The sequence below is a fragment of the Pistacia vera genome, unplaced genomic scaffold (assembly GCF_008641045.1).
Source record: "Pistacia vera cultivar Batoury unplaced genomic scaffold, PisVer_v2 Contig163, whole genome shotgun sequence".
Taxonomy (NCBI): domain Eukaryota; kingdom Viridiplantae; phylum Streptophyta; class Magnoliopsida; order Sapindales; family Anacardiaceae; genus Pistacia; species Pistacia vera.
The window spans coordinates 387,312-409,704 of NW_022195716.1; the positions used below are offsets into that span (position 1 = coordinate 387,312).

General features: G+C 35.4%; 1 protein-coding gene and 1 pseudogene across 1 annotated transcript; one reads left to right on the plus strand and one right to left on the minus strand.

Annotated features, from left to right (window-relative positions):
* Positions 1-1,694: 1,694 nt before the first annotated feature.
* On the plus strand, positions 1,695-6,932 carry LOC116125334 (pentatricopeptide repeat-containing protein At1g10910, chloroplastic-like). The gene is made up of 6 exons (XM_031411072.1): positions 1,695-1,800; positions 2,184-2,476; positions 3,947-4,051; positions 4,536-4,752; positions 5,412-5,616; positions 6,584-6,932. Exons 1-6 carry the CDS (start codon positions 1,695-1,697, stop codon positions 6,930-6,932), a joined length of 1,275 nt encoding a protein of 424 aa, XP_031266932.1.
* A 4,656-nt stretch (positions 6,933-11,588) lies between these two features.
* LOC116125336 lies at positions 11,589-13,325 on the minus strand (annotated as a pseudogene).
* Between the last annotated feature and the right edge of the window lie 9,068 nt (positions 13,326-22,393).

Here is a 22,393-nt window from a genome sequence, read left to right on the forward strand (position 1 = left end):
AGAGCAGATGGTGAGGCGAAGGCAGAAGAGAAGACAAGGAATTTTGGGAGGCAGCTGGCCCTCAAAGCACAGCAGTGTTATCTTTTTTTCTTTGAATCTGTTTGAGTATTTTGAGTCCTTGATTTTGAGTACGTAGTAAGCTTTTATTCTGGTTTTTGTTTGCATTTCCAAAAGTGTAATACACAGTCTGAATCATTCAAATACAACCTTCAGTTCTTGAATTTTCTGTTACATTTCTCTTTTTTAACTGTTATATTTCATTGCTGGGTTTGTTGAGTTGCTGAATCCTATCATATTTATACGTTTTAGCACAAGTTCTAATGTCCTTGAAACCAGATATGAGCCATGGTATTATAAGTGTTTTTATATTCTACTTTTTAAATTTAGTGGTTGTTGATGGCTTTCTGCTTGATATGTTGGCTAGCAGTTGCATTCATTGTATTGAAGCATCTGAATAAGCAATGTAGTATAGTTTGGCTAAGACAATATAATTGAATACCCTGATAAAGATCTTTTGCTTGACTTCACTGTTCATGGGAAAGTTCCTTATCAAGCATAAAATATTTCTAGTTGTCAGTTAGCCATATGTTTTGGTGGCAATAAGTTCACTATGTGTTTTTGTTGCAGAGTCAAATTTTTATTTCAATTAACTTTGCATTACAAGATAATATTTTTTAATTTTTTTTACAGGTTCGGTGGGATTTTGAAGGTGCAAGACTTGAATGCTATTCTACGGCACTTTGGGGAGCAAAATAGATGGCAGGATCTTTCACAGGTGCTACAACTTGAGAACTACTTTCGTTTTCTTTGAGATGCTCCCATCTTGCTGAAATTGTTTTAAAAAATGTGTATTATTATCATTTTTATTTTTGCTAATGCTTGGAATTATTGCAGCTTTTTAATTGGATGCAACAACAAATGGAAGACAAGTGTTTCCTCTTACTACTACAGTCAGCAAAATGAAGATAGAAATCTGCATTTTGTATTGCGCTTGTCATTATCAACAATTGGTATATGGGTTTGTTCATTTTTGTGAAGCTGGTTATTCAAAGAAGAAGAGAGATAAAACGCTAAAAGCTGGACATCAATTTTCATTAGACAAAACCTGCATATAACATACTTCAACTACTGTTTCAACAACCAACAGACTACTTTTCCTTAATCTCAGCTAAGCCACACAAAAGGCTAACTACTTCATTACAAAAGCTGAGTCATTAAACAAAGGATTAACATTAAATTACAGTATATCTTAAGCTACTAAAAGAGAAGTACTCCCATGCAGTCCATGCAGAGTAGAAACTCTTCCAGGTTTCAAATACATTCGGCAGCCAACTTCCAACATAGCATCAACCTTCAACAGGGTTGTTCACATTCCTTGAATGAATGTTCTGACTGACAACCATATTGATGCTAAAGAAAGAGTCCACCTGTATATGCTGCCATACTCTTCTTCTTCTTCTTGATCTTCTTTTTTTTCTCCTTTTTAATTTATAAAGCTTCTTCATATGATATGCCCAGCTGAGTAAACATATGTTTTTCTGTTTTTATTCTACAAGCAAATAAATTCTTCCTCTTGTTTTCCTTCAAAAACATGGTGGTTCCTTTCATGTCAGCTAAAGGATAGCTTAGACAGCACACTTCCTTCTGATTCCTAGCTTTCTTTCCTTTCCAAGGAAAAAACATTCTCCATAAAAATGGATTCACAAGAACCTGATACAGCCAGTGGAAAATTTGTCTACCTTGCTCAACTTAGCCCACAAAATAGAAGCTACTTTGTGGTGCAGGAAGAGAAGATCAACTGTCTCTTTACTTTTCTGGACATCTCAAGATGCGAATATATTGATATTTGAATTGAACTAGTTACCCCTATTTAGGAAGCTTTTGATTTCACTGTGGATACCTGGTTCGCTCTTCCTTTTCCTCTTCTAATATATTTTATTTTTATTGTTTGTATTCCAAAAATAGAAAAAGTATAAATGTTTATTCGAATGTAATTGAAAACTAATTTCATGCTGATGTGTATATTTATTGTTCTATATTAAAATTCTATACCTCTTAAGTAAGACATCCTTATTTCTCATAGGAGATTGGCAGATATTGTTTCAAATTTATGCCATTTCATCTGTTATATTTTTAATTGATCTTCATTACTCTTTTCTTTTGTCATCCTTACCTTCTATCAGGTTGCATTAAACTCAAACGTCGCTATTCAAAGACATTGGAGTTGGTTCAGGAATTGAAACATAATGGGCTGCAAAGGGACAGTGTGATGCATGGGATACTTTTGGCCGTTTGTGCTTCAAATAGTCTACATGAAGAAGCTGAGAGCTACTTTAACTGCATGAAGGATGAGGGTCATTCGCCTAATCTATATCACGATAGCTCGTTTCTAAATGCTTACTCTTCAGGTGGAAACTATGAGAAGGCTGATGAGTTGGCTCAAGAAATGAAATCTTCAGGGTTAGTACCAAATAAGGTTTGTTTTCATATACATCATGCCATTGTATTCTGGAGCTTTAGTAGTGCTATACTTATTAATGATATTTTTTGGTGGTTGAGCTATAAATCTAAAATTCTAGGTGTTGTAATTGTCTTGTTGCTTTTATATAGTTCAACACTATAGCCATTATATAATGTTGGTCAAATCAGAAATTTTTTTTTGGAATAGAAACACGTTAAAGTTTCATTAGCGAAAAACAATTAAAAGATTTCTTCTTGGTCATCAGGTCCCATTCTCTCTTTAGTTGCTCCATCCATTTCCTCGTCAGGAAGCTATTTAACATCATGGATCTTTTACTTCCTTTTCAAGAGCTGCTGATCATAGTGTTTTTTATGCAGTGCTGATATGCATTGTACTGATAAGAAATTCTAAGAATTGAACTGAAACCAAGTTTCCTAGTCCGGAGTTGCTTTAAAAAGTTTTTCCATATGCATAATAAGGCTTCTTCTCTAAAAATGAGAGTATCTTCTTTATGATGTTTTTTTCTGACATAGATAATGGTGCAAAATCCATGTTAACTAATTTGAAATAGAAAAAGGATGGATAATTTGTTATATACAAATTTGGCACCGAAAGGAACTGAAAGGAAGTGCTTAATTAAATATCATATGGAACATTAAGAGAAACATCTGTATTCTTAAAATATTAAGTTCTTATTTGAATATGTTTCTAAAGTCAAGCTCATCCTTATCTTCTGCAGTAATAACGGATAAGTAAAAGTTGTGCTTGAATGCACCTTCATTTCTAAACAAAGCTATTCTATCTTAAAGTTAACAACCATAGTGTTTAGAATTTATTATATACAGAAATCTGATCTGGACTTAATGGAAGAGAGTGCTGTTTTTGCTCTGATGTTGCTAAAACAGGGTGAAACTTTAAATTTGAAAATTTAGATCTTTGCATAGATTCTTCTTCGATAAGTATGAGATGGTGAGGTTGCTTAATCATTAATTTCATCTTGTTTATTGAAAATTATCTTGTGCATGGATCTACTTTATAGTCTTTGGATATGTTTAGGAAGCAATTTCTCTGTGTGCCCTAATGCCTGTTTTATAAATAGAAACGAAAATGTTAAGGTCGATTGCCTAAGTGAGGTTGCTGATATTCTTATAAGAGGTTGTCCATCTTCTCTGAGAGTATTTTTTTTCCCTTTTATTTCTTCTTTGTTTGAAATCCTTCTTATTTCTGTTTAATGCTGTAAGATACTAATGTAGAGCAATCAGTCAGAGTGATTGTTAATTTGTCCTGAATGTATTATTGTGTCAGTCTCAGTCAAAGAATACTCATAAAGGGATTGTTTCTCGTTACTTTTCTTGTTATTATCTACATCTTCAATGTCTTGCTTGATTTCTATGTTCCATAGACGTGTCTCTTGCTCCATTTTATTTACTGTGCTTCCTTTAACTTCTGTGAATCCTATCCCTTTCATTCTGCAAATGCTTGCAGGTAATATTGACTACATTATTAAAGGTATATGTCAGAGGGGGTTTGTTTGATAAATCAAGTGAACTATTAGCTGAGCTGGACACTTTAGGCTATGCTGAAGATGAGGTAAGTTGATGACTTTTTGTTGTATTTTATATGATAAATTTGAGGTTTGAATCCTGTTGAGGTTATGAATTTCACCTTTAAATATATGTTTCTGACTACAAGTTGTTTCTCATTGATACTAAGATCATAGTAGGTTATCTGTTAAGGTTGTTAGAAGTGCACTCTTAAGAAATGTGCCAGACAATTGGTCTAAGGATCAAGTTTTTCAAATTTTTATGTTTCTTAACTGCGTTTTTAAGGTTTGTTCTAGTTCTTATAAGAAACGATTAATATTTAATTTTCATAGATTGGTTCCCGTTGTTCATTTATCATTGAACTCATATAATACTTGTAAGAACGATACATTTTAAATATTTTTGAGCGAGAAGCATTTATACCTTGTAAATCCAAAATGACTGTGGGGTAGCTGTTTAAGTGGGTAGTTAAATGGAGCTTGATAATAATTTTGCTTGCAGCTTTTAGCACTTGCATCTATTTATACCAGATAAAATTGGCTCAGTGCACATCTGCTCATTCAACCTTATACAAGTTACAAAGTGCCTTAATCTCTTCCCTCCCAGCCACCCANTCAAAGTGGCGTTGGGCTTCCCTCCTCATTGTCAGCGTCACTCATGGTTTTGGATTGAATTTGGTGTCAAAGTTTGCAATTTCGATCGAAAATGTGGACTGTATCGCCGGAAATGGCACAGATTTCGTTTACGGTTAAGGAAATCGATTTTAGGGTTCAACAAATCGATCGAAAATCACAACTATATCGCCGAAAATCGCGTCTGTATTCGGTTTTGGGTTCAAGAAATTGATTTAGGGTGTAAATTTTTTGGTGTTTGATCGGAAAAAATCGCGTCTCCCTTTCGTTCAAGAAATCGCTTTTTGAACTGATGAATTTCGATTAAGCGAGGTGAATAGTTAGTGGGGCTTGTTTTACGAAATTTTGAATTTTAAAAACTTTCATTATTTCTGATTCGGTCCACATATGTTTTAATCTTTTCATTTTAACCCATTTTACGTGTTTAATTAATCCTAACTATGCCACGTCATCTTCTCTAAATTAAAAAAAAATGATGAACAGTTTCAAGGCCATTTTCTTAAATCCAAACTTGGGATGACCGGACAGCTAAATTTTCTCATCTGTAAGCCTTAGCACAACATATTTATTAAATAACTATTCGCTTAAGCGATATAAGTCTATCGCTTAAGTGATATAGGGTTATTTATAAGTTATCGCTCAAACAATATGGGTTAAATCGTTTAAACGATAAAGTTATGTCTATTTAAGGAATTTCAAACTTGAGGAGTTAGAGTACTCAGCCCCCAAGATTTCCCCATGGATTATCTTCTCTATTACCCTCCTTTTTTTCAGCTGTGTCGTCTCTTCCCGCTTTAAGACCATCCCATGACTCTGCAACTGCCGCTACAACAACAACAACTACAATTGTTGTCAAAGAACAAACACCAGCTACTACACTCAAATCTCGAAGAAACCACAAATCCAACTCTTACTTATCCAGAAAATCCGCTGTTCTTCAAGTTCAACAATCCTATGACTTGGCTTCATCTCTTCAAAGGTCTTCTTTTTCTCTCATTTGACTCAATACCCACTTTTTTTTTTCAGCGTTTTCTTTGTTTTGTAATGTGCTATTTAATGAGTGAGCCATGAATCTTGAATGCAATTATGTCGTGGGTTGTTTAGTTTTCTTGCGAAATTGGGGTTTTTTTTTTTTTTTTAATTGGTTATGGTTGCAAATTATGTGTTTGATATATTGCATTGTTGGCATGGGAAGGATGTTAAATTCATCAAATTATTTTCTTGGTTTTGTTCTGGTTTGGATTATTTGGAGGGAAAGAAAGTGAGGGGAAATAAAGGAAGCATTTAAGAGAATTGAAGTGGAGAAAGTTGAATATAGAAAATCGCAATAAGTATGTGTCTTCTTCAATGACACACATGTTACAAAGAAGAAAGAGCAAATTCCCTATTGGTTACAAAGACTTAATGGGGTACTTGATTTTGTTGGCGTTTTATTAGTTCTTCTAAACTGTTTTAATTGACCAATTCAATTTCCTGTGTATTCACATTTCAACTTTGAATCTGAGGAGTTAAGTTCTCTGTATCCCTTCTATCAAGATGCATCAAATACGATCTTTTTAGTCAGAATCTGTCTGTGTTATGTTAGTTTTTGTAAGGAAATATGCTTATATGATGTATCAAACTTAAATTAGTGTTATGCATTGTATTAGGAAGTTTTCTGTCCTGCTGGGAGATAGTGATACTGGGTTCTTATATGCTCTTAGATAAGGATGGATGGTTTTGGATAAAATGTGATCATCCGCATTTAATAGTTAAACTTCCATGTATTGATACTTTGCTGTACTATTTGTTGTAACGGTAAATCTGGGCTAGAATGCTTGACAGTTTTATTGCTTGTTTACAAATGTACACTATGCTGCAATTAAGGATGCTTTCTCTTCTGACATTTAAGATGCTGATCTTATTGCACTTTATATGTTGACTGAATCTTATTGCACTTCTATCAGCTTCTATATCCCACCTGCAGATGGCTATGCCCATAGTATCATGATTTCAGCATTCTGCCGCAGTGAGCTTTTTGAAGAGGCAAAGCAGTTGGCCAAGGATTTTGAAGCAAAGTTCGACAAATATGACTTGGTCTTGTTAAATACAATGCTCTGTGCCTATTGCAGAGCAGGTGAAATGGAGAGTGTGATGCATGTAATGAAGAAAATGGATGAATTAGCCATCAGTCCTGACTATAATACTTTTCATACTCTCATAAAATATTTCTGTAAGGAGAAGTTGTATCTGCTTGCTTATCGGACCATGGTGGACATGCATAGTAAGGGCCATCAACCGGAGGAGGTAGAGTGAATCTCAACTTATCACTTCTTGACAAGGTCTTTTATTTTTTTAATATCTATTAGAGCCCTCCTTTATTTCTTTAGTTTTATTCTAATATTGTCTCGAAGCCTTTATTGTTACTGAGTTTTGAATTGTGAATATAGTCAAGGTCAAGTTACCTTACAAGCTGTCTGTGGTTTTCATTTTGTTTCCATATGCGGGATTAAAAATTGCTTTTGAAATTCTAACAGCTTGCTTACTGAGAAAGGTGTAAGGTTTCCCTTGTAAACTATGGTTCTTTCGTACTCATTATTTTTGCCGATTATTACGATAACTTTTATATTCAAGTTATTGTTATTCTCTCATTTGAATTTAAATGTTTATTGTTATTCTCTCATTTGAATCTGAATGCTGCGAGCCGTCAAGATTATGGTTTTCCATTTCTGATGGTTGTAAAGCTAAGAGCTTTAATAAGTGAAACTGGAGAGTTCAAACTTGACTTTTGTAGCTGTGATTGCTGATTATTTTCAAGACTAAGATGGGCAAGCTTTTTGCACATTTTGTTGAAGGAGATCCAATTCTTAGGAGTTATATTTTTTATCAGGGAGGTAACTGATACTACAAGGAGTTTGTTCCATAAGACTCTCTTTCTTGGTTTGTACCATGGGGCATGGTTTTTAAGTCATCAAAATCCTTCTTTTCTTTTCCCTGAAAGCAAAGAGATATCACTGATCAAAATCCTTCTTTTCTTTTCCCTGAAAAAGAAGCAAAGAGATATCACTGATTGATACAACGATTACAAAGAAGTGATCAATCAGTCCGAATTGTTAAGATCCGATTGGACGATTACAAAAAGAACTATAAGCATATTTTGAACTACTAATAACAATCATTTTGTCTCCTATTTCATTTTGGTACCTCTGTCAAGTGTCTTATGTATGTCTAGTTGTTAATAACCATAGAATATGGGCTGTATGAGTTGTTTCAGAATACAAAGTTAAACTTAGGGAATGCTGTTCAAAGACTTGTAACATCAATTGCTGTTGCAGGAACTTTGTTCCTCCTTTATATTTCATCTTGGTAAAATCAGAGTCCACTCAGAAGCGCTCTCTGTAAACAACATGTTGAGATATAGCAGAAGAACTATGTGCAAGTAGGGGTGGGATAATCCGGTTAACCGAATCGGATAGGATAAACCGGAAACCGAACCGGTTATTCGGTTTAGAAAAAATGTAAACTGAAACCAGACCGGTTTATAGAATAAACCGAACCGAATATTCAGTTCGGTTATCCGGTTAACTGATTTTCAAACCGGTTTTCAAATTCAATGTATTTCATTTTGTTATATTAGCCAAACTCCGTGATGTCTCTAAACGAAGTAAAATGTTTGAATAATTCATTGTATTAGAGCCTCTAAAAATTAAAAGCATCCATCAAAATATTCATCAGATCTCTTGCTGAATTAGAAGATGCATTAGGTTGCTGAATCGACAGTGGACTATTGATCGTGGAGCAAGCGAGCAGCTAAGGATTGAAGATCTGAATGGCGGAGGAAACTGGAGTCGTGGTCGACTGTTGTCATTGTTCCTGGTCCAAGGAACTGCAGCACAGTAGCTGTGGTCATCGCTGGGTGGGTGTGGGTGGTCATTGGAGGCGTGTGGGCGAAATGGCGTTGGCGATATTGCAGATGGATGGGTTTGGAGTTTCAATTTGATGGTGGGTGTGGGTGGCGCTAGTGAAGATGGAGTCTGGAGAGTGGAGTGAAGGTGGAGAAGAGAATGAAAAGTGAAGATGGGGTTTGGAGAGTGGAGTGGAAGCGGAAAAAACAAGAAGAGATATTGAAAAGTGAAGATGGGTCTGGAGAGTGGAGTGGAGGCGGAGAAAACAAGAAGAGATATTGAAAAGAAAGGGCAAAAAAATTAAAATATATTTTATTTATATACATTGGGTGAAACCGGTTTGGGAAATTCTCAAACCGAAAACCGAACCGGTTTTTCGGTTTTTAAATTTTCACTGACCGAAAACCGAACCGGTTTACAAAAAAACCTAATTTTCGGTTCGGTTTCGGACTGGTTTTTGGTTCGGTTCGGTTACCGGATTATTTCTCCCACCCCTATGTGCAAGGCTCTTCATGAGAAAATTCTTCACATTCTAATGGCTGGAGGGCTTCTCAAGGATGCTTATGTAGTTGTTAAGGTGTGCTATATTGTTTTACAATTTGTTAGATATATTATTCTCGTGTGCAACTGTTGCTATCTTACACCAATATCTGCAGGACAGTTCTGGGTCTATCTGTCATGCTGCTGTAAAGAAATTCGGATCTGCATTTATAAGGTTGGGTAACATTTACTTGGTTAATGATGTAATGAAGGTTTTGCATGGTTCTGGCTACAAAATTGACGAGGTAAGCAATCAAGGCCTTAAATGCATGTGCTTCAGAAACTTCTTATGATTTATCACATTTATTCAACTGGGATACTTGCATTAGACAGAGGCCTATTGCATGTGTTGAAGTTTCATGGTTAGAATTATGATACCTGTTTGTTAGTGTTAATCTCATTGTAACTGGATGCACTATGGAGATTGTTGTTCTCAATGTGTCTGACTGACTGCTTTATGCTGTTTGTTTATCCAATCTCAAGTAATCTGTAAAAAAACAGCCATTTAGAGAATCTTAGGTGGATTTATGTACAAATAGATTTCAATAAGCCTTTTATTGATCAATTAAATGTCTTATTCCTGTGGTGTTCCCTATTGCTTTATTAAGTGCACATTCTACTTGATTCACAACTTAGTTAAAATTGTCTTTCATCTACTCAATGTGACTTTACTTGGTCTTTTGCATGGCCGTCTCCCATTTTCCTGTGGACACAAGCATATGCATTTATGGTCAGAAGCAGCTGTACACTAGAATATACACGCACTTATGCATGTTCTCAAAGTTCTGCAGTTGACCTTTTAAGATGTTACATATTCTTTAAATTTTTTTCTACTCTTTTATTCTCAGGGATAATTTCACATGGCCATATCATGCTATATTGCGGAACCTGAAAAGAAAGAATTGCTCCTTCAATTACTAGATTGGATATCAGGTCAAGGTTATGTTGTTGATTCATCTACAAGAAACATGATTCTCAAAAACTCACACTTATTTGGACGACAAGTTATTGCTGACTTATTGTTGAAGCAGCATGTGATGTCAAAATCATCGAGGTCCCCTAGAGGATGAACAAGTTTATATTAGAGGAGTTCCAGGTAGAGAAATTAATTTCGTTCCCCTTCATGCTATGAAATTGCTCATTGGGTCTGGGGCTGGTGAGTAATATATACTTTAGTGCATTCTACTGCTTGTATATTAGAATTAGTAAGTTTTAGCCAGGTTTTGGTTAAACCTAATTTGTCCAACGAGCCACTAAGGATTGGCTGATGTAAATTCTTAGCATTGTTGTATCTACACTAGATTAAATGAAAAAATAATAATAATAATAAAAATAAAAAGCTCTCCTAACCATTTCATGTAATCAGTTGTCTTGATAGCTTTTGTTGGGATCTCATTTTCTTAGAACTACTGAAGCTGTTGACTGATTTGACTGTTAAGAGATGGACAGTTCATCTGCCTATGAATGATCCATTATTATTTTCTGAAATTTTTTATATCAATTTTGTATGCCAACAATGCCTGTATACTTCAGAAACTGCAATTGCAGCCAAATTGGTTTGGCAAATTGCATTGGAAGGGACGATTGACAGGAGAGAGAATATTGTGATAGAAGAGCACCACTCTTCTTTGGAAGGAAGCAAGTAGTGACGTGGAATTTTAGCTTTTCCCCTTGAAGTGAATGTGGCAAAATTTCATTTGGAGGACGATAGTCTAGTAATTTTTGTAGTTTAATTGAATGCTGTTTCTGCACAATTGTTTACTGCTGCAACTTATACTTGATGTGATTTCTTCTGTATTTAAAGTTATTGATGGTAGTGTCAGATTTTAAGAGGTGAATTATCTCTTGTGAGTCTAAAAATGCTTTGCATGAACATTATTTTGTGCAAATAGCAGAGTTCAAACACTTCTATAGCATCTTTTGAAATTTCAGCCATGATATTTAGCTTGTGATTTATTGAGAATAAAATGGCTGCCCAAAGTATCTGGCATCTCCTGCTGGTACTTTTGAATTCGTAAATCTCACTGTGCAAGCCGTTAGATCTTTGGCATTGAAGAAATTAAGATGTACATGAAAGATTAGGATTTGGGCAGGATTAGATTGTTCTAAATTTGGGCTCTAAACTATTTACCATGAAGATCTGAAGTTAGATGTTGGGATACTTTACCTACATCTTTTCTCAAGGTCAAGATTACTTTAACAGCAATACTATACTCACAAACTTTTTTTACTAATTTTCTCTCACAAACGCAACGTGACAGCTTGTAATTGATCAGCTCGCAATGGGTCTCACCTGTCAAACAATGGGTCTCACCTGACTAAATACAAACTGATCAATTACGAGCTGTCACGTCAGTATTTGTGAGAAAAAGTTGTGAGAAGTGTTTGTCAACCTATCTTTATTCTTACTTCAATTTATTGTCAGCATAATAGCAATCTTGAGATAGATTCTAACATTAGGTGAATATTATTGGGTATATACAGAAGGATCCTTGTAAGTTCAAGAATGATTTTCAACGTCAGAGCCTTAGAGAATATTTGGAATGTTTACAGGGTAGAAAAGGATTCTATCTGACCATGCATTTCTTACATCAGGATTAAGATCTGAAATACATTTCCATACAGCACTGTTAGTCTTAAAGCCACTTCCGAATGCAATTGGCCAAACCCGGTCTCCCTTCTTCATCTTTCCTTTCACCTCCAGGTAGCAAAGCTCATACCAAACCGTAGAAGATGAAGTGTCATCCTTGAAGCTTCTCCATCTTCCTTCTGCAGCCTCAGATTATTCTCCACAGCTTGAATTATAGTCCTCCTGCTAGCATGTATGCAAAAGTGCTCAAAAGCTTTTCCAAAATTTGGCACATGAAGTTCCTTTTTTCCAGGTACAGACCAAATTTTCCGGCGAATCCCTGACCACCCAAATTGAAGCTGTTCGTAGTATGGTAATATAAGCGGACCTAACTGTAATATATTGGTCCCTAATGCCTTGCCTGCAACGGGTACTAGCGATGGTGATAATGATACTCCTACTTCCCCATCTTCATCTTGTTGTTGGATGACAGAGAAGTACGATTGGTCATCAGATCCCATGTGGGTTCGGATGAGGTGCTGGGGCTTGTACTTGGCTATGTGCTTGTGTTTGTGCCTGTTTGATAACAAAATAGCTGCTCCTCCCATACGGAGTATAGTGTTGGCGATAAGCATGGGCTTAGTACAACCCCTATAACCATTGGGAGTTACAGCTTCAATGCTGAACTTTAAGAAGATCTTTTACCAGGATTATCGACAGCATTCCAGCGCTGCAACCTATCCCACTTTGGCTGAAGCTCTTTATGTTGCTTCGGATTCCAAACTTGTTTATGATCATACTGGAAATGGAAGTAGGACAGAAAAGGCTACAATTTGACACCAGACCAGAATATCGTCAGATTTATTTTATGTTTGGAAAGATCTTTCACAACTGTGAAGAGAACTTCTTCAGTTTCTTCTCGAGACAACTTCAAAGTCACTATCAGGTGGTATCTCATGCAAAGCAGTAGGCATGCAGGCTTTATCACCAATGCCGGCTCTTTCAAGAACTTTCTCTTGAAAATCGAGCTCTCTCGATTAAAGATGTTACTTCTAAATGTTCAACAAAATTGGAGATCGGTGTTCGCAAGTGATCTCCCGGTGTGTAACAGGTAAAGTCGACAAGGTAAACACCATTAGATCTTTGTTGATGGCAGTGATGTTTTACTGAAAACATGAAGATTGGCTGCTGTCTGCAAGTTTTTGGAGCCAAATTTGAAGTGTGCTGGGTTGAATTTGAATGCTGGAGCTGTTAGAATTTTGAATTGTAAGGTGATGTTTTTAGGTGTATACAGCTGGCTGTTATGGCTTGGTTTAAGTGTAATGTACTTGTATTAGGTAATTGTATATGGTTAAGTTTGAATTTGTGTAAAAATGTCCTGCTAAGAGAGGTTGTAACAGTGGCATTTTGGCTTTTAAATTGGCTGCTTGATGTAATACAACCGAAGCTTTTTGTATGCAATTAGCAATAACCTTCTCTCAACTCTCTTTCCTTAGTATTCTCCAGTTAAAAAAAACCATCATTTTGTATCAGAGCTGCTGTGATTCTCCAGGCCAAAAACACAACACCATAACTCACCGCAACTCCATTAAGATTCTTCATGGCAACAAACCCAACTCCTCTTTCTCCACCCATCTTCAATGGTGAGCAGTTCCATGTTTGGGCTGTCAAATGAAGACTTATTTGGGAGGCCATACCTTATAGAAATATGTGGAGGAAGAGAAACAAGTCCCACAGCTTGGAGCAAACCCAACACTGAATCAGATAAGGATTCATGAAGAAGAGTTAGCCAAGGCTCCAAGAGCACTGTCTTGCATCCATTCAGCAATAACCGATCAAGTTTTCTCCATGATTATGGCATGTGATACTCCTAAAGAAGCTTGGGATAAGCTCAATGAGGAGTTTGGAGGAAGTAACCAAACTAGAAACATGCAGATCTTAAATATGAGAAGAGAGTTTGAAATGCTCAAAATGCAAGAAACTGAAAATGTTAAGGAGTATGTTGATAGACTAATGAATGTGGTGAATAAGATTAAGCTACTTGGTGAAGAGTTGACTGACAAAAGGATAGTAAAGCAGGTTTTGGTTAGTTTACCTGAGAGATTTGAGGCAAAGATCTCTTCACTTGAAGACTCCAAGGACCTGTCCCAGATTAGCTTAGCAAAACTTGTGCATTCTCTTCAAGCATAAGAGCAAAGGAGGTTGCTGAGGCAGGAAGACTCAAGTGAAGCAGCCATGATAGCAAGCCAAAAAGGAAGAGTTTTCCAAGGAGGAAACAAAAGGTATACTGGAGAGAAGAAGGAAAAGAAGAAAACCAACAACCAAGGAGGGAAACATGTCGGAATAAGAACCTTCCCTCCATGTTCACATTGTAAGAAGAAAAATCATTCCGAAAACAGGTGCTGGTTTAGGCCTAGCATACAATGCAGGTCTTGCAAGCAATTTGGGCACATTGAGAGAGTATGTAAGAACAAGGGGAACCAACAGGACCAGCAAGCACAAGCAGTGGAAAACACACAATAGACTTAAGAAACAGAGCAGCTTTTTGTAGTTTCAAGTTGCATGATTGCCAGCAGCCCTGATGTGTGGTTGATTGACAGTGGCTGCACCAACCATATGACTCCAAACCTTGGTCATTTTGTGAACTTGGATCAGAGTTATCAATTCAAAGTGAAGGTGGGAAATGGTGAGCTGCTGGAGGTGAAAGGCAAGGGAGACGTTGCTGTTGAAGCCAAGTCAGGTACCAAATATATATATGATGTTTTATTTGTTCTTGAAATCAGTCAAAGCCTACTTAGCGTAGGACAAATGCTAGAGAGGAATTACTCTCTACAGTTTAAAAACTCAGCATGTGTCATTATAGAATGTGATAGGAGTGAGTTAATGAGAGTTGACATGCAAGGAAAAAGTTTCTCGGTAGAGTGGGGGAAGACTATTTTTCAAAACCATTCAACTAACATAGATGATTCAAAGTTGTGGCATAGGAGGTTTGGACACTTTCACTACCATGCTTTTAAGGAACTTAGGCTTAAGAATCTTGCCAAAGACATGCTCGAAATAGACCAAGGAGAAGGCTTGTGTAATATCTGTCACATTGGGAAGTTAAGTAGGCCTCAATTTCCAGCAAACAAAGTATGGAGAGCAAGTGAAAAACTACAGCTTGTACACACTGATGTGTGTGGTCCAATTCAGCATGCTTCCTTGAATGGGAGCAGATACTTTATTCTCTTTATAGACGATTTTTCCAAGATGGCTTAGGTGTATTTCTTGAACCAAAAGAGTGAGGTTGCTGCTGTATTCAAGAGGTTTAAGTTGCTAGTTGAAAATCAATCAGATTTGACACTAAATTTAGTAAGGAATGATAATAGAGCTAAGTATACCTCAAATGAGCTTGAAAAAGTTTGTAGGGGAGCTAGAATAAAACATGAATTTAGTAGTCCATACACTCCACAGTAAGATGGAGTTAGTGAGAGAAACAGGACAGTGATGAAGATGGCTAGGTGTATGATGGCTGAGAAAAATCTGCCCAAAACTTTTTGGGCTGAGGCTATCAATGCTGGAATATATCTCCTAACTAGACTCCCAACGAAGGCACTTGAGGACAAGACATCGTATGAGGCCTGCTATGGTGTCAAGTAGAAAGTTGATCACTTGAGATTGCTTGGAAGTGTATGCTATGTCTATGTACTAGCCAACAAATGGAGCAAGTTAGATGAGAAGGCTGAAGTGGGCATTTTGATTAGGTACAAGAGTCAATCAAAGGCTTATAGGATTTATAATCCAACAAGTAAGAAGATTGTGGTTAGCCGAGATGTTAAAGTGGATGAGCATGCTGTTTGGAATTGGGAAAGCAACCAACTTGAAGTCAAGTCAAGTCTCCAGCAAGATAAAAGTTCTAGAAACCAGAATGAAGAGCTGAATTCAAACGAAATTGATGAAGCTCCAATCAGGGGTACAAGGCCATTATTTGAAATTTATGAGAGGTGCAATGTGCCTGAGTTAGAACTAACAAGCTACAATGAGGCTGTCAAATCCGAAGCTTGGAGAGCTGCAATGAAGGAGGAGTTTTCCTCAATAGAAAGGAATGAAACTTGGGAGCTGGTTGATAGGCCTATAGGCAAGAAAGCAATTCATGTCAAGTGGATTTTTAAGAGGAAATTGAACCCTAATGGGTCTGTAAACAAGTATAAAGCAAGACTTGTTCTGAAGGGCTTTGCACAGCAATTTGGGGTAGATTTTTCAGAAACTTTTGCCCCTGTAGCAAGACATGACACCATTCGACTTCTTCTTGCATTGGCAGCACAATTCAAGTGGAAAATCTTCCCACTTGATGTGAAATCTGCCTTTCTCAATGGATGGCTTGATGAGGAAATTTACATTGAGCAACCAGAGGGATATGAAGTCAAGGGTAAAGAAGAAAAGGTTTATTTGTTAAAGAAGGTCTTGTATGGTCTAAAACAGGCCTCTAGAGCCTGGTACAGTAGAATTAATGACCACTTATGCAGCTTGGGTTATGCTAGGAGTCCAAACGAGCACACTCTCTATGTAAGGGAACAAAATGGTGAATTCATGATTGTTTCCCTTTATGTTGATGACCTCTTGGTCACTGGAAGAACCACAATCAACTGATGGAATTTAAAGAAGCAATGTAGAAGGAGTTTGACATGACTGGCTTGGGAGAGATGAGCTACTTCCTTGGTATGGAGATACAACAAAGCTCAGGTGGCATTTTTGTGTGTCAAAGGAAGTATGCAATTCAGGCGGTGAAAAAATTTGGCATGGAGAATTGCAAACCAGTTGACATTCCCCTGATTCCAAGTCAGAAAGTAAGCAAAGAAGATGCAGTGGATTGGTTGATGAAGCCGTATACAGAAGCTTGATAGGCTGCCTGTTGTACTTAACAGCAACTAGGCCTGATCTGATGTATTCTGCTAGCCTACTGTCTAGATTCATAAGCCTAATGAAGTTCATTACAAGGCTGCTAAGAGAGTGTTAAGGTATGTAAAGGGCACTGCTGACTTGGGAATCTGGTTCAGGAGGGCTGAAAAATTCAGTTTGATTGGTTATTCAAATAGTGATTGGGCTAGCTTAGTTGATGATATAAAGAGCATTTCAGGGTATGTTTTCTTTGTGAATTATGGTGCTTTCAGCTGGCTTTCCAAGAAGCAAGAGATATTAGCCCAATCTACTTTTGAGGCAGAATATATTTCTGCCGTTGCTACTGTAAACCAGGCCATTTGGTTGAGAAAATTTTGTGTGATTTGAGGGTAAACCAAAGTGATCCTACTGCAATCTATTGTGACAACATGTCAGCTGTTGCAATAGCAAAGAACCCTATCCTTCATGGTCGAACTAAACACATTAAGATCAAATATCATGCTGTAACGGAGGCTGAACTGATTGGAGAAGTTAACTTAGTTCACTGCAGAGGAGAGGACCAAGTTGCTGATATCATGACTAAGGCTCTAAGCAAGTCCAAATTTGAAGAACTTAGGCTGAAACTTGGCGTTTCCAGCAAAACATCAAGGAGGAGTGTTGATGGCAGTGATGTTTTACTGAAAATATGAAGATTGGCTGCTGTCTGCAGGTTTTTGGAGCCAAATTTGAATGCTGGAGCTGTTAGAATTTTGAATTGTAAGGTGATGTTTTTAGGTGTATACAGCCGCCTGTTATGGCTTGGTTTAAGTGTAATGTACTTGTATTAGGTAATTGTATATGGTTAAGTTTGAATTTGTGTAAAAATATCCTGCTAAGAGTGGTTGTAACAGTGGCATTTTGGCTTTTAAATTGGCTGCTTGATGTAATACAACCGAAGCTTTTTTTATGCAATTAGCAATAACCTTCTCTCAACTCTCCTTAGTATTCTCCAGTTAAAAAAACCATCAATCTTAAATAATACAGTATTGCGAATATTAAAGCATATGCAGCAAAGAAATGTGTGAAACGGATGGATGATTCTGCAATGGTAGTTGAGTTTGAAAGGATGAAATATGTAATACAATTGTCACCAATGTCAAAAGCTTGGATGTCATCTTTGGTGCTCTGCTGACTGTTGTTAGGCTTTCCTTAGAGAAATTTAGAACTGGGTCTCTGTTACAACGTTTTGTTCGTCAATATATACAAACAAAAGAAGTTTTAGGATGGCACTGTTGCTTTTGGTTTCTTCTCTCTCTCATGCAGATTGAGGGGCAAAACTGTTGCAACAAATTCTCAAATTTATATATGATTTGTCATAGTCTTTTTATCTTTCATACTTCAAGCAGAAGTGAAGTTTTGGTTCCTGAAATAGTGGTGTGAATGAGAGAATTTGTTACAAGGGGAACACTAGTATAGTCTTTAGACTTGGGAAATTCCTGAAAAAAAGAAAGAAAGAAACCGAGGGCTCGGGCCCTTGAGTCCTGGTAATTTAGTGATTCGGATTCCCTTGTTACAAACAACTTCTTTTGTCATTTTAAAATGATTTTGTGTTGTCCATTTGATTTGAGTTGTAGATGCTTAAATCCCGCCTGGAATTGCTACCTGGTTTGTTTACTCACGAAATATACATGCACACACAAACTGTTGAGACTTCTGTAAACTTGGGAAATAGTTTGCATAAATATAGGAAATTAACAATATCCCACTTATAACGAGCAATTGTTTTCCATATAACAAGACAGTGAAGGGAGCTCATTTGATTCAGTGGTACTGATTGTTTATGGTGAAAAAAGCTATTTAATTTCTTTCTTTCCTTTTCTTATCTTCTTGTCTCAGTCCATGAATTCAAGCAGTGCTTTTCTATTGAGAGCACTTGCTGATGGCAAGTCGATCACCTCGAACCACTGCTAAAACCTGCACAAATCATAGTAAGCATTGTGTTCTTGAGACGAGCAATGAATTAGGAATTCAACTAGTAACATATGTATATACGAATCTGACATTTTTAATGCAATTTCCTAAATACAGTTTTTATATTTTGGTCTTCTCATTCATTAAGTGTTACACTTTAGCCATTATATATGTAATTTCCTGGTTCGGTCATTGTACCTGTATATATAAAAAATGACTCTCTTTAAATTCATCTTACCTCACTTATTGAAGGTCAGGGATGAGGTGAATCATAAAATTTGAGACAGAGCAAGGCAGCCTTTGCCATATAGTGAATAATCTTGTTATCACTATTAGCATCCATCAATCTGGGATCCTTCACTTGCTCTAGATTTCCATCTTTTATAAGTGGTACTGCCTGTGTTTCAAAGAAAGGAGAAAGGAGATATCATCAATAAACTTCAGTATATATATTTAAGAGAAATAATATCTCTACACAATTAATTTATTCCCCTTTTATCCATGATCATTAATTTAATCAACATGATAAACTTATATAAACCCCATGAAGATGTCAATTAATAAAATCTAGTATATTTTTGTAACGTTGAATGATTTCTGATTTCATATATAAACTAGGTACATTAAGATTATATATATATAAACTATGAATATATACAAATTATGAATACAAACTGAGTTATTTAGCATCGGTTTTTATTGCTACATCATTTACTCTTACCCATACTTGTTCTTTGTGTAATAACTATGACTATACTAAAAAATGATTCTATTACCGGAATCACACACAATATACTTATGTAACGCCCACATGGAGGTACGTAATTTAATTTATGCTCTTATACCTTTAGTTGATTTTTTTTTTTTTTTTTTTCTAAAGTTATTTTGAGAAAATGTGAAGAAATGCCTTAAACTTGCATTAAGAGTAAAATAGTATTTTCACTCAAAATTAGTTGGAAAAGTGGAGAGTGAAAAGAGGTAAAATTTCATAAAGAATGTATTAAAAATGAGGGCATTATGGTAATTGACTAAGGGACACAGATGAAACTTTAAAGAAAGTGCAAGGGCAAAATGGGAAAATATGCATATTCATATGAGATATTAAGAGTTCAAGCAAAAAGACCCTATCATTCTCTACTCCCTCTCACGCCACTTCACTCTCAATTTCTCTCATCTCTTCATCAAATTTTTAAGGGATTTTAGAGGGCTTTTGGTAGAGATTTGATCCTAAGCACCCAAAGGTAAGAATTCTTGCAATAGATATGAGATTAATTTTTAAAGTGTTAAATTCTTATAGTGTTTATGCTTAGGGTTTTAGAGAAAGAACAAGTCTACCAAAGAAAGAGAAATTCTAGTGGAATTACTCAAGCACAAGGTAAGTAAATCATGCCCTAAGTATGATTTAAGTTATGTTGTGTAGAGAACTTTCTTTATGCATATATATGTGTTATATGTAAAATTGTTGATGGATTTGGTGTTGAATAATGATTAGAACCTATTCATGAGAAGTTGTGTTGGTGTAGTTGTTATTTGATGAATGTTTGGATGAGATTTGGAAGAATTAAAGTGAAAATTTTGAAATGTGTATTTTGGGCAGATTTGGTGTTAATTATGGAGGAGTTTATTCCAAATTTTTGGTGTTAATTAGTGTTGATTTGTGCACATGAATTGTTTGATAAAATGCCAAAGAGAAGTGCATGTATGAGAATGATTATGTGTTACTTTGGGATGAGTTTGTAGATGGTAGAGAATGACATGTTTGCATTCCATAATGCATAATTGCATTTAAATATGTGAATTTAGAAAGAATTATAAGCATGAAACCATCAATATGCATACATATTCATAAGAGCATGAAAAAGCCCTCAAATATGTTAAAGAGAAAATAGAAAGAAGCGAGAATATTAAAGATATTCAAAGATATTAAGGATATTCAAATCTGATTTTTTCTTAAAGAAGTGTTAAAAAAAAAAGAGAAAAAGAAGAGAAAGTTGTTGCAATGCGGAGCCGTGAGTGACATAGTCCCACGTGCACGCCGCCTTTAGTGAGCGGCCTCAGAATTCAGAAAGAAGAATTGTACAGTCCGTTAGAAGTGTATGTGGATGAGGACTGTACCCAGAATTAGAGAATTCACTCACACGGCCAAGGCTCCAAATCCATGCCTCAACCGAGTCCAATCGGCAAGAATAGAAAGAAAGAAAGAATAGAAAGAAAGAAAGAAAGAATAGAAAGAAATAATAGAAAAGAAAGAAAGACTAGAAAAGAAATAAAGAAAAAGAAAAAGAATAAGAAAAATAGAAAAGAAAATGCATAATTTATGCATTTGTGCATTTGCATCATGAATATGCATAATACCATACTCATTATCATGGGTAGTGAAAAAAAAAATTAGAAAACAGAGAGCGAAACAGAGAAAGAATAGAGAAAGAACAGAGAGAAGAACAAAGAAAGAACAGAGAGAAGAACAGAGAAAGAATAGAGAATACTCAGGAAATGAGTTGTAAGGAAAGAAAATTCAGGATTTAAGCAACGGAGAGAGAAGGGTAGCATAGCAGGTTTACTTATCGAGCCATTAGTGCTTACTCCGTTGTTTTTAATATTTTGCAGGTAATAGGTAAGTTGCGGCCGCTCGGAACGTCACGCAGTGGAAGGGTTGGGCTACACTGTCAAGTTGCTATTTTTTTGAATATTTTGTAAATATTTGTATATAAAGAAAAATTAAATATGGGCCCATACTTTATTACTCGTATGTATATGTGTATTTTCTTATATATATTGTTAATGAGTTTTAGTGATTAATTTACGTGTATACTAGCTAGAAAGAAAGCATTACAACTTATAACTATTGAGCTGAATTTTTTTCACGCCAATTTGTATCAAAGTTTGTATTACACTATTACGCAATTAGTGTCAAAAAAAAAAAAAAAAAAAAAAAATATTACTGAACACAAATTGGATTATAACTTTTATAAAAAAAACATATATACAGAAAATATAAGAAAATTTTAATAAATTCTGTGAAGGAAATGAGAAAGTAATTTTGAATTGTTTTCATTATTTTAAGTTATTTCTTTAAAAAAAAAGAGTTATTTGATTTTTTTTTTCATTTTTTTCCAATTAATTTTAATTTGATCTTATAATATATAAACAGAATGTACAAAAGTAGTTTCATTTTTCTAATTTCTGAATTCATTTTCTATAAACATTTGAAAAACAATACCGATTAACCCCCTTATATTTCAATTATAGTTAAATTAAACTCGTTTAAATCTCTGCCTAATTATATTTTCCAATTTTGGACATTCCTCACCATCAAAATTACTTGGTAATTCACCTAGTTAATCTGAATATACCTAACTGATTTTTCTGAATTGCGTAAATATGATATCATCTTACCCAATCAACCAAAGATTGCCCCTCGTTCTCTTGAGCAAACCACTCAGCATTCTGTCCGGTGATGAGCTCAACCAGAAACATTCCATGGTCTCGTACATCTATATAAAGCTTCTCATCTTTCTCCGAATTTTCGTTTCTTCAACAATCATATTTCATCAAATTAACAACTATATAATCCATAAGTCATGTATATCTATATTCTCTGATCTAAATACCTTGATTCTTGTAAAAATTTACACGTTCCTTTTTTACAACATGAATATATTAAAAAGACAAAAGTTTCTATGTTCTTGATGTGATACAATCGACTGAATTTTTTGCATTCAGTATGTTCTCACCATAAGAAATGGAATCTGAATTTTAAGAAAAATCAGAATGTCTACATTTGAGAATTTTCACATATACGAACACACTAGAAGATTCAAAACCATATTAGTATAACAAGAAAAATGCATTTTTATAACATTACACATCACAGTTGTAATTCGTAAAGTCGAATGTTAATTATAACAAAATATATTTTATAAGTTAAAATAAGA